The 13241-nt window shown below is 47.2% G+C and overlaps 1 protein-coding gene across 3 annotated transcripts in view; it reads left to right on the top strand.

The window, feature by feature from the left end:
* RAP2C (RAP2C, member of RAS oncogene family) overlaps nt 1–13241 on the top strand; it is a 93494-nt gene that overhangs the window by 5060 nt on the left and 75193 nt on the right. For all 3 annotated transcript variants that reach the window (XM_063937497.1, XM_063937496.1, XM_063937498.1), the window contains exon 2: nt 368–871. In XM_063937497.1, the coding sequence (XP_063793567.1) occupies nt 599–871 (273 nt within the window). In that variant the 5' untranslated portion in view covers nt 368–598. The remainder of the gene's footprint in view (nt 1–367; nt 872–13241) is intronic.

Consider the following 13241-nt stretch of genomic DNA (forward strand, 5'->3'; position numbering starts at 1 on the left):
ACGCATAAAGCAACTAAACCTGTGCAAAGTTTTTGGCTCGCTGCTGAAATAGCAGTTTAGGGGCCCAAAAGCACCTCTGGGATGGATTTCTGCTCGCCACCTCATTAGCGGTATTTGCGCAGATCAGCATAAACCGTAGAATAGCTCCTGCCCAAAAACAATTGAAACACCCCCGCCCTTGTATTTAATCAGAGTCTCAATTATTATTTGCTACTTTAACATTTTCTGGTCTAAAATTCACCCCAATAAGCAGTGTTATCATATTAGGCATAGTTTAGGTGTATCTGACTAATTTGAGGTTAAATAAACCAGTTGACTTCACTTTTTCTTTCTATTTGTGCTTTAAACATTTTTTGTTTGTTTTAAGGGACAATAGGCATCTGGCGAGACCCTGAATGTGTCGGTGTCCTTGTGCGACTGTGACTGGACACAGAAAGACCGGACAAGCACATCTAGCTTCCTGTGCTCCCACATCTACCTCCCTAGGAATATTTAAGATTGAAGGAGGATATGACCACGTTGACTCTCCATCCAGCACACTAACACTCTCCAAACCCTGTTGTGTCGCAGTGCATGTTTAGCTTGACTCTCTGGATCCATGAGGGAATACAAAGTGGTGGTGTTGGGCAGCGGAGGGGTTGGGAAATCAGCCCTGACTGTACAGTTTGTTACGGGCACCTTCATTGAGAAGTATGACCCCACCATTGAAGATTTCTATCGCAAGGAGATTGAAGTGGACTCTTCACCATCTGTACTGGAGATCCTGGACACAGCAGGGACGGAGCAGTTTGCCTCCATGAGGGATTTGTACATTAAGAATGGGCAGGGCTTCATCTTGGTGTATAGCTTGGTGAATCAGCAGTCATTCCAGGTGAGTGTGCTCCACAGCAAAAGCCTATGGGGGTCATTCCGACCCGATCGCACGCTGCACTTCTTCGCAGCCGTGCGATCGGGTCGTAACTGCGCGTGCGCTGGCACATGGCAGTCATCAAATAAATAGACAGTTCCTGCGCACTGAAGAAGGTATATGACGCTCCTTATTCGATGTCTCATAAATAAAAATAAATCCTTCTAATTTTAAAGGATAAAATCTTATGGGGGATATATTCTTCCTAACACTTTTTCCCAAACAGAAATCTCTTAGTTTGAGGCTGGATTGTCCAAAATAGAGTCTATAAATCAAACAGTCAAAAATGTGATGAATTTCTTATCTGGTCTCCTCCCGAAAGTTTCAAACACTGGAAAAATCCTTGTAATAAGTCGTCCCCACCATTTGTAGTTTCTGTCAGTCCTCAATCAAGGTACATGTAAGACAAATAATGGGGAATCATAGTGCAGACTTATACAAATTTATTCTTACAGTGATATTTTTCCAAAATACCGTATTGGTTGAAACGCGTTGGTGCTCTCTGCTGCCCAGGATTTGGTGAAGGTACAGCTCAATAGGGGGGGCTTCATAAATACCCCTGTATGCTATTTACTGTGCCTTCCTGGAAGGTCATTTTGGGTACGCATTTTATTTGGAAAATTATCACTAAGAATAAATTTGTATAAGTCTGCACTATGATTACCCATTATTTGTCTTACATGTACCTTGATTGAGGACTTTGACAGAAACTACAAATGGTGGGGACGACTTATTACAAGGATTTTTCCAGTGTTTGAAACTTTCGGGAGGAGACCAGATAAGAAATTCATCACATTTTTGACTGTTTGATTTATAGACTCTATTTTGGACAATCCAGCCTCAAACTAAGAGATTTCTGTTTGGGAAAAAGTGTTGGGAAGAATATATCCCCCATAAGATTTTATCCTTTAAAATTAGAAGGATTTATTTTTATTTTTATTTATGAGACATCGAATAAGGAGCGTCATATACCTTCTTCAGTGCGCAGGAACTGTCTATTTATTTGTATTAGAATTCTGTGATTGGTGTAGTCACCCTTAGTTCCAGCAGCCAGTTCACCAGCAAGGAGCGCAGGTGGTAATCTTGTTTTTTCTTTATTCACATGGCAGTCATCGTTGCCTAGTGATCGCCTCTGAGACAGAGGCGGTTGGTAGGCGGGAGGGGGCTGAACGGCGGCGTTTAGCCGCCGTTTAGGAGGAGCGGTCCGGCCAACGCAGGCGTAGCCGGACCGTTGGGGGAACGGGCTGCGGCCGCTACGGCGAGCGGGAGCAACGAGTAACTCCCGGCCAGCCGCAGGAGCTGCGCTGGCTGGGAGCTACTCCTTAAATACAAAGGCATCGCACGTGCAATGCTTTTGTATTTGTGCGGGTGGGGGCCGGTACTGACATGCGGGGCGGACTAGCCCTGTGCTGGGTGTCCCCCCGCATGTCTGAGTTAAGGATCGTAGCTGTGCTAAACTTAGCACAGCTACGATCAACTCTGAATGACCCCCCAATGTGCTGCCAGGAGCTAACCACAGCCATGGTGTTTATTTACTGGCAATGTTAACATTTTCCTTTAAAACAAGTTGTTTTTTGTAAATTCAAGGGCTCGTATAAACTCGGGGGCATTGCATTTTCAATGTGTGCACATATACATATATATATATATATATATATATATATATATATTATAATATAATATAATATATATAAAATATAATATAATATAAAGTATCCCTTATCCAAAAAGCTTGGGACCAGAAGTATTTTGGATATCGGATTTTTCCGTATTTTGGAATAATTGCATACCATAATGAGATATCATGGTGATGGGACCTAAGTCTAAGCACAGAATGCATTTATGTTTCATATACACCTTATACACACAGCCTGAAGGTAATTTTAGCCAATATTTTTAATAACTTTGTGCATTAAACAAAGTGTGTCTACATTCAAACAATTCATTTATGTTTCATATACACCTTATACACACAGTCTGAAGGTCATTTAATACAATATTATTAATAACTTTGTGTATTAAACAAAGTTTGTGTACATTGAGCCATCAAAAAACAAAGGTTTTACTATCTCACTCAAAAAAGTCCGTATTTCGGAATATTCCGTATTTCGGAATATTTGGATATGGGATACTCAACCTGTATATGTGTGTGTGTGTGTGTATGTATGTATATATATATATATATATATATATATATATATATATATATATATATATATATATATATATATATATAATTTCTTTATTTTATTTTTATTTTTTTAATAAAAGGAATGTGTTGTTGCCTAAATGTCCAGTGAGTGCCATCCGCCAGGTGTGTGTATATATACATGCATACATATTTTGTGCCGCCCTGCCCCCTTTGGCCGGCTTCGCCCCCACAATGCTCAGTCTCCACCCTGCCTGATTGACAAGCAGAGGCGATCGCATTTTTTGCGGCCCTCCGCAAAAAGTGCGGGCGCAGTACTGGATGCTGCGCATGCGTCCGCACTAATTCCGGTTGGATCGCGATTTGCTATCCAACCTGAATTAACCGTACTGTCTGACCTATGGGGGCTAAGTCACAATTCTATTGCGCGCCAAACAGGATGGTTGTATGTGGACTGCTCTATATACAGGTATCAGCCATCACTGGTGTTCTGTACAGGAAGTCTTCCAAACATAGAAAATGGCTTCACACTCTCTCACTACTATTTTTATTTATTCGCTATTATGTAAAAATTATACATGTATCTCTGTGATGGTTGTTAGTTGTTCTGTTATACCAGGCCTGGCCAACCTGTGACTCTCCAGCTGTTGTAAACCTACAAGTACCAGCATGCCCTTAGTTTTGCTATTAGGGAATGGTAAATCTGTGTCAAGGCATGCTAGGATGTGTAGTTCCACAACAGCTGCAGAGCCACAGGTTGGCCAGGCCTGTGTTATACAGAGCTGCTTACATTTGATGTAGTGGTTGTTAAAGTGGATCTGTCAGGTCCCAGTGCTTAAACCCAAGTGATTATAGACTCCTCTCCAATCTGCAAATTTATTTCTCTTATGTCCTAGAAGATACTGGGGATCCATTTAGTACCATGGGGTATAGACTGATCCACTAGGAGCCATGGGCACTTTAAGAATTTGATAGTGTGGACTGGCTCCTCCCTCTATGCCTCTCCTACCAGACTCGTTTAGAAAATGTGCCAGGAGCCGGTCACGCTTATGGAAGCTCCTGAAGAGTTTTCTGCATTTATTTTTCTGGTTGTTATTTTCAGGCAGGACTGGTTGGCACCAGCCTGCCTGCTTCGTGGGACTTAGGGGGTGAACGGCCCAACCTTTTGAAGGGTTAATGGTCCTGTTCCCCGTTGACAGGACACTAGCTCCTGAGGACACTATTCACAAGCCCCACCACGGCGAACGTACATTCCCGCAGCACGCCGCCACCCCTAACAGGGCCAGAAGAAAGAAGAGTGGCGAGTACTAAGCCGGCGTCTTGGTTAACGGGTCGCTGGCCATTATGGCGGCATGAGGGTACGGAGACGCAGGGCTTCTAACCGGGGCGGATTGCGTCTCCGGACTCAGTGCACAACTGCGTTTCAGTACACTATACACAGTACCCAGACTGGCAATCAAAGCCTTAAAACGGATCTGTCTCCATTTTAAGCACAAAATTACCTCAGCCAGTCTAAAAAAAAAGCGGGAAGACTGCGCACCATTGAAGGGGTGGGGCTTCACTATGAGCGGATCCAGCAGCTCACTAGCGCCATTTTCCGTCTGCAGTGGACACAGACGCTGACTGACAGGGAAACACAGCTCCTCCAGTGTGACTCTAGATTACCTCAGCGGTACCAGGGGGGGAGCGATTATTAGTGTACTAAGTCCCCAATCTGGGTACTTAGTCTGCGACCCGGCTAAGCTTGGCATTAGCAATAAGGGCACTGTGTGCTGGCTCCAATATCTGTGTCTCCCTGGAAGGGCTCTTTGTGGGTTAACATTTCCTGGGTGTGTATGCTATCACATTTGCAATATGTCAGGCAAAGAGTGTGTTTCATGTACGGCAGAGTGTTCCTCTTCCCCAGGGAGCTCACTACTATGTTCTCAGTGTAGTGTACTTTCTCAGGCTAGCGGGGCTGAACCAGTGTGGCTGGATTCCATTAAAGGAATGATTTCCAATATCTCTAATAAATTGTCCCGCAATGAGAAAGAGACGCAATACTTAAGACAGTCTGTGGATGAGATTATGAATAGAGACTCAGTCCCCGAACAAGCGTCTCAGTCCCCTGCCATTTGTCTGCAAAAATGATCTCTGGCCCATATCCTGTAGTCTGACGCTGAGGGGTCAGACATGGAGGAGGGGGAGATGGGCTCAGAGGGAAGAGGGGGATGCTGCTCTGCCACAGGGAATAGAGGAGCTATCAGAGATGTTCCGCAAATGGGATGCGGTCAAAATACCGCCAAACGGGATCCCGGCGGTCGGAATACAGACACCGGGATCCTGACCAGCACAATCCCGACATATTCTCCCTCTGTGGGTGTCCACGACACCCATAGAGGGAGAAGAAATTAGTGTGCCAAGCGTAGCGAGCGCCCCCCTGTCGGAATTGTGCCGGTCGGGATCCCGGTGTCTATTCCGACCGCCGGGATCCCGTCCGGCGGGATCTCGTACTGATCCCCTGCAAATTCCTGATAAGGTTGCAGAGGAGTGTGAGGAATTATTTTAATATAAAACAGAAGTCCTCAGTCACTTTTCCTGTGTCAAAAGAATTGAATACCCTGTTTGAAGAACCGTGGGTTAATCCTGATAAGAAATTTCAAATCCCTAAGAGGTTACACTCATCCTTTCCTTTACCTCCTGAGGATAGGAAAAAATAGGAAGGTCCACCGATACTGGATGCATCAGTGTCTAGGTTGTCACGAAAAATTGTATTACCTGTCCCGGTTGCAGCCTACCTGAAAGACACGGGTGATCTTAAAATTGAGACTACACTCAAATCCTTGTACACGGCTGCTGGGTGGCACTGCGATCCACTATAGCATGTGCGTGGATTACTAAAGCCATTGCTAAATGGTCAGGTAACCTAATTGAGGGGTTGGATTCCTTTTACTAGGGGGGGGATTGTTTTACTCCTGCAACATATACAGGACTCTGCAAACTTTATGGTGGAAGCCATAAAAGAAGTAGGTTTGCTTAATGCATGCCGGCACGTAGGGGCTTATGGTTACACCAGTGGACTGCAGACTGCAGGAAAGGCATGGAAGTCCTACCCTGCACAGGAGAGGCATTAATTGGAGACGAACTAGACAAATGGATCTCCAAAGCTGTTGCGGGTAAGTCCACATATTTTCCTTCTGCAGCTCCCCCAACCAGGAAGACCTACTCAGGACCTACTCTACAGTCCTTTCGGACTGCCAAGTTTAAGGGCATAGTCAAAGGATCTTCTACAGCCAACAGAGGTGCTAGAGGTAAACCACGCAAACCAGCAACTGACGGTTCTCAGGAACAGAGCTTCCTCAAAGCATGACGGTGGACCGCGATGGCTGGAAGAATGGCAGGTGGGAGCCCAACTAAAAAATTTCGGTCACATCTGGACAACATCATGCAAGGATCCTGGGTCATAGATCTAATTTCCCAGGGCTACAGACTGGAGTTTCAGGATCTCCCACCTCACAGATTCTTCAAATCAGGCTTACCAGTTTCACAAGTGGCAAGTATAACCTTACAGGATGCCATTGAAAAACTGGTACAGACTCAGGTCATTGTTCTAGTTCCACCTCATCTCCAAAACAAGGGATATTATTCCAACTTGTTTGTGGTACCGAAACCGGACGGTTTGGTAAGGCCGATTTCTCTATCGTCCTAGTGGATGCTGGGGTTCCTGAAAGGACCATGGGGAACAGCGGCTCCGCAGGAGACAGGGCACAAAAGTAAAGCTTTCCGATCAGGTGGTGTGCACTGGCTCCTCCCCCTATGACCCTCCTCCAAGCCAGTTAGATTTTTGTGCCCGGCCGAGAAGGGTGCAATCTAGGTGGCTCTCCTAAAGAGCTGCTTAGAGAAAGTTTAGCTTAGGTTTTTTATTTTACAGTGAGTCCTGCTGGCAACAGGATCACTGCAACGAGGGACTTAGGGGAGAAGAAGTGAACTCACCTGCGTGCAGGATGGATTGGCTTCTTGGCTACTGGACATCAGCTCCAGAGGGACGATCACAGGTACAGCCTGGATGGTCACCGGAGCCTCGCCGCCGGCCCCCTTGCAGATGCTGAAACATGAAGAGGTCCAGAATCGGCGGCAGAAGACTCCTCAGTCTTCTAAAGGTAGCGCACAGCACTGCAGCTGTGCGCCATTTTCCTCTCAGCACACTTCACACGGCAGTCACTGAGGGTGCAGGGCGCTGGGAGGGGAGCGCCCTGGGAGGCAAATGAAAACCTATTTGGCTAAAAAATACCTCACATATAGCCTCCGGGGCTATATGGAGATATTTAACCCCTGCCAGAATACACTAAAGAGCGGGAGACGAGCCCGCCGGAAAAGGGGCGGGGCCTATCTCCTCAGCACACAGCGCCATTTTCCTTACACAGCTCCGCTGGTCAGGACGGCTCCCAGGTCTCTCCCCTGCACTGCACTACAGAAACAGGGTAAAACAAGAGAGGGGGGGCAAAATAGTGGCAAAAATTGTATTATAAAAGCAGCTATACAGGGAGCACTTATTATAAGGCTATCCCTGTCATATATAGCGCTTTTGGTGTGTGCTGGCAAACTCTCCCTCTGTCTCCCCAAAGGGCTAGTGGGGTCCTGTCTTCGTTAAGAGCATTCCCTGTGTGTCTGCTGTGTGTCGGTACGTGTGTGTCGACATGTATGAGGACGATATTGGTGTGGAGGCGGAGCAATTGCCAAATATGGGGATGTCACCTCCTAGGGGGTCGACACCAGAATGGATGCCTTTATTTATGGAATTACGGGATAGTGTCAACACGCTAAAGCAGTCGTTTGTCGACATGAGACGGCCGGACAATCAGTTAGTGCCTGTCCAGGCGCCTCAAACACCGTCAGGGGCTGTAAAACGCCCTTTGCCTCAGTCGGTCGACACAGACCCAGACACAGGCACTGATTCCAGTGGCGACGGTGACGAATCAACCGTATTTTCCAGTAGGGCCACACGTTATATGATTTTGGCAATGAAGGAGGCGTTACATTTAGCTGATACTACTGGTACCACTAAACAGGGTATTATGTGGGGTGTGAAAAAACTACCTATAGTTTTTCCTGAATCAGAAGAACTAAATGATGTATGTGATGAAGCGTGGGTTGCCCCCGATAAAAAGATGCTAATTTCAAAGAAGTTATTAGCTTTATACCCTTTCCCGTCAGAGGTTAGGGCGCGCTGGGAAACACCTCCTAGGGTGGATAAGGCGCTCACACGCTTATCTAAACAAGTGGCGTTACCCTCTCCTGAGACGGCCGCACTTAAAGATCCAACAGATAGGAGGATGGAAAATATCCAAAAAAGTATATACACACATACAGGTGTTATACTACGACCAGCTATAGCGTCAGCCTGGATGTGCAGTGCTGGAGTAGTTTGGTCAGAGTCCCTGATTGAAAATATTGATACCCTGGATAGGGACAATGTTTTACTGTCTTTAGAGCAAATAAAGGATGCATTTCTTTATATGCGTGATGCACAGAGGGATATCTGCACACTGGCATCACGGGTAAGTGCTATGTCCATTTCGGCCAGAAGAAGTTTATGGACGCGACAGTGGTCAGGCGATGCGGACTCAAAACGGCATATGGAAGTTTTGCCGTATAAAGGGGAGGAGTTATTTGGAGTCGGTCTATCAGATTTGGTGGCCACGGCTACAGCCGGGAAATCCACCTTTTTACCTCAAGCTACTCCCCAACAGAAAAAGACACCGACTTTTCAACCGCAGTCCTTTCGTTCCTTTAAAAACAAGAGAGCAAAGGGATATTCATATCTGCCACGAGGCAGAGGAAGGGGGAAGAGACACCAACAGGCAGCTCCTTCCCAGGAACAGAAGCCCTCCCCCGCTTCTACAAAAGCCTCAGCATGACGCTGGGGCTTCTCAAGCGGACTCGGGGGCGGTGGGCGGTCGTCTCAAGCATTTCAGCGCGCAGTGGGCTCACTCGCAGGTAGATCCCTGGATCCTGCAGATAATATCTCAGGGGTACAGGTTGGAACTAGAGACAGATCCGCCTCGCCGTTTCCTGAAGTCTGCTTTACCAACGTCCCCCTCCGAAAGGGAGACGGTTTTGGAAGCCATTCACAAGCTGTACTCTCAGCAGGTGATAGTCAAGGTACCTCTTCTACAACAGGGAAAGGGGTATTATTCCACTCTATTTGTGGTACCGAAGCCGGACGGCTCGGTAAGACCTATTCTAAATCTGAAGTCCTTGAACCTGTACATAAAGAAGTTCAAGTTCAAAATGGAGTCACTCAGAGCAGTGATAGCGAACCTGGAAGAAGGGGACTTTATGGTGTCCTTGGACATCAAGGATGCGTACCTCCACGTTCCAATTTACCCCTCACACCAGGGGTACCTCAGGTTCGTTGTACAAAACTGTCACTATCAGTTTCAGACGCTGCCGTTCGGATTGTCCACGGCACCTCGGGTCTTTACAAAGGTAATGGCCGAGATGATGATTCTTCTTCGAAGAAAAGGCGTATTAATTATCCCATACTTGGACGATCTCCTAATAAGGGCAAGGTCCAGAGAACAGCTAGAGAGGGGATTAGCACTGTCTCAAGAAGTGCTAAAACAGCACGGCTGGATTCTGAATATTCCAAAATCCCAGTTAATGCCGACAACTCGTCTGCTGTTCCTAGGGATGATTCTGGACACGGTTCAGAAAAAGGTTTTTCTCCCGGAGGAAAAAGCCAAGGAGTTGTCCGAGCTTGTCAGGAACCTCCTAAAACCAGGAAAGGTGTCTGTACATCAATGCACAAGAGTCCTGGGAAAAATGGTGGCTTCTTACGAAGCAATTCCATTCGGCAGATTCCATGCACGAATTTTCCAGAGGGATCTGTTAGACAAATGGTCAGGGTCGCATCTTCAGATGCACCAGCGGATAACCCTGTCTCCAAGGACAAGGGTATCTCTTCTGTGGTGGTTGCAGAGTGCTCATCTATTGGAGGGCCGCAGATTCGGCATACAGGATTGGATCCTGGTGACCACGGACGCCAGCCTGAGAGGCTGGGGAGCAGTCACACAAGGAAGAAACTTCCAGGGAGTGTGGACGAGCCTGGAAACGTCTCTTCACATAAACATTCTGGAACTAAGAGCAATCTACAATGCTCTAAGCCAGGCAGAACCTCTGCTTCAAGGAAAACCGGTGTTGATCCAGTCGGACAACATCACGGCAGTCGCCCATGTGAACAGACAGGGCGGCACAAGAAGCAGGAGTGCAATGGCAGAAGCTGCAAGGATTCTTCGCTGGGCAGAGAATCATGTGATAGCACTGTCAGCAGTGTTCATCCCGGGAGTGGACAACTGGGAAGCAGACTTCCTCAGCAGACACGACCTTCACCCGGGAGAGTGGGGACTTCATCCGGAAGTCTTCCACATGCTGGTAACCCGTTGGGAAAGACCAATGGTGGACATGATGGCGTCTCGCCTCAACAAAAAACTGGACAGGTATTGCGCCAGGTCAAGAGATCCGCAGGCAATAGCTGTGGACGCGCTGGTAACGCCTTGGGTGTACCAGTCGGTGTATGTGTTTCCTCCTCTGCCTCTCATACCAAAAGTATTGAGAATTATACGGCAAAGAGGCGTAAGAACGATACTAGTGGTTCCGGATTGGCCAAGAAGGACTTGGTACCCGGAACTTCAAGAGATGATCACGGAAGATCCGTGGCCTCTACCTCTAAGGAGGGACTTGCTTCAGCAGGGTCCCTGTCTGTTTCAAGACTTACCGCGGCTGCGTTTGACGGCATGGCGGTTGAACGCCGGATCCTAAAGGAAAAAGGCATGCCGGAAGAAGTCATTCCTACTTTGATTAAAGCAAGGAAGGAAGTAACCGTGCAACACTATCACCGCATTTGGCGAAGATATGTTGCGTGGTGCGAGGATCGGAGTGCTCCGACGGAGGAATTTCAACTGGGTCGATTCCTACATTTCCTGCAATCAGGATTGTCTATGGGTCTCAAATTGGGATCTATTAAGGTTCAAATTTCGGCCCTGTCGATTTTCTTTCAAAAAGAATTGGCTTCAGTTCCTGAAGTCCAGACTTTTGTTAAGGGAGTGCTGCATATACAGCCTCCTGTGGTGCCTCCAGTGGCACCGTGGGATCTCAATGTGGTTTTGGAATTTCTAAAATCTCATTGGTTTGAACCACTAAAAAAGGTGGATTTAAAATATCTCACATGGAAAGTGACCATGTTACTAGCCCTGGCTTCGGCCAGGAGAGTGTCAGAACTGGCAGCTTTATCTTACAAAAGCCCATATCTGATTTTCCATTCGGACAGGGCAGAACTGCGGACTCGTCCGCATTTTCTCCCTAAGGTGGTGTCAGCATTTCATCTGAACCAGCCTATTGTAGTGCCTGCGGCTACAAGTGACTTGGAGGACTCCAAGTTACTGGACGTTGTCAGAGCATTAAAAATATATATTGCAAGGACAGCTGGAGTCAGAAAATCTGACTCGTTGTTTATATTGTATGCACCCAACAAGATGGGTGCTCCTGCGTCTAAGCAGACGATTGCTCGTTGGATCTGTAGCACAATCCAACTTGCACATTCTGTGGCAGGCCTGCCACAGCCTAAATCTGTAAAGGCCCACTCCACAAGGAAGGTGGGCTCATCTTGGGCGGCTGCCCGAGGGGTCTCGGCATTACAACTTTGCCGAGCAGCTACGTGGTCAGGGGAGAACACGTTTGTAAAATTTTACAAATTTGATACTCTGGCTAAGGAGGACCTGGAGTTCTCTCATTCGGTGCTGCAGAGTCATCCGCACTCTCCCGCCCGTTTGGGAGCTTTGGTATAATCCCCATGGTCCTTTCAGGAACCCCAGCATCCACTAGGACGATAGAGAAAATAAGAATTTACTTACCGATAATTCTATTTCTCGGAGTCCGTAGTGGATGCTGGGCGCCCATCCCAAGTGCGGATTATCTGCAATAATTGTACATAGTTATTGTTAACTAATTCGGGTTATTATTAGGAAGCCATCTTTCAGAGGCTCCTCTGTTATCATACTGTTAACTGGTTTTGATCACAAGTTGTACGGTGTGATTGGTGTGGCTGGTATGAGTCTTACCCGGGATTCAAAATTCCTCCCTTATTGTGTACGCTCGTCCGGGCACAGTACCTAACTGGCTTGGAGGAGGGTCATAGGGGGAGGAGCCAGTGCACACCACCTGATCGGAAAGCTTTACTTTTGTGCCCTGTCTCCTGCGGAGCCGCTGTTCCCCATGGTCCTTTCAGGAACCCCAGCATCCACTACGGACTCCGAGAAATAGAATTATCGGTAAGTAAATTCTTATTTTTGAGTCTAAAATCGTTGAACCCGTACTTACGAGTGTTCAAATTCATGATGGAGTCTCTGAGAGCGGTGATCTCAGGTCTGGAGGAGGGGAAATTCCTAGTGTCTCTGGATATCAAAGATGCGTACCTTCACATTCCGATCTGGCCGCCTCACCAAGCTTGTCTACGAATTGCACTGCAGGACTGTCGCTACCAGTTCCAGGCCCTTCCTCTTGGTCTCTCCATGGCTCCGAAGGTGTTCACCAAGGTGATGGCAGAGATGATGTTTCTCCTACGCAAGCAGGGAGTGAACATAATTCCGTGCCTGGACGATCTTCTGATAAAGGCTCCGTCCAGGGAGAGGTTGTTGAACAGCATTGGCCTTACAACCAAACTACTCCTGGATCACTGGTGGATTCTAAATCTTCTGAAATCTCACTTAGAGCCAACTTGAAGGCTCCCATGTCTGGGAATGATACTGGACACACAGTCGCAGAAAGTTTTTCTTCCGTTGGAAAAGACATTGGTAATCCAGTCGATGGTACGGGATGTACTGAAGCCAACCCGGATATCGGTGCATCTATGCATTCGCCTTCTGGGGAAAATGGTGGCCTCTTACGAGGCTCTTCAGTACGGAAGTTTTCATGCAAGACCCTTCCAGCACGACCTGTTGGACAAATGGTCTGGATCACATCTTCACATGCAACAGAGGATCCGTCTGTCGCCAAAGGCAAGAATCTCCCTTCTGTGATGGCAAGACTTCTCACCTAATCGAGGGCTGACGATTCGGGATTCAAAATTAAATTCTGCTAACCACGGACGCAAGCCTCAGAGGTTGGGGAGCAGTCACCCAGGGGGTGTAGTTTCAAGGAAGATGGTCA

The sequence above is a fragment of the Pseudophryne corroboree genome, chromosome 8 (genome assembly GCF_028390025.1).
Source record: "Pseudophryne corroboree isolate aPseCor3 chromosome 8, aPseCor3.hap2, whole genome shotgun sequence".
Taxonomy (NCBI): domain Eukaryota; kingdom Metazoa; phylum Chordata; class Amphibia; order Anura; family Myobatrachidae; genus Pseudophryne; species Pseudophryne corroboree.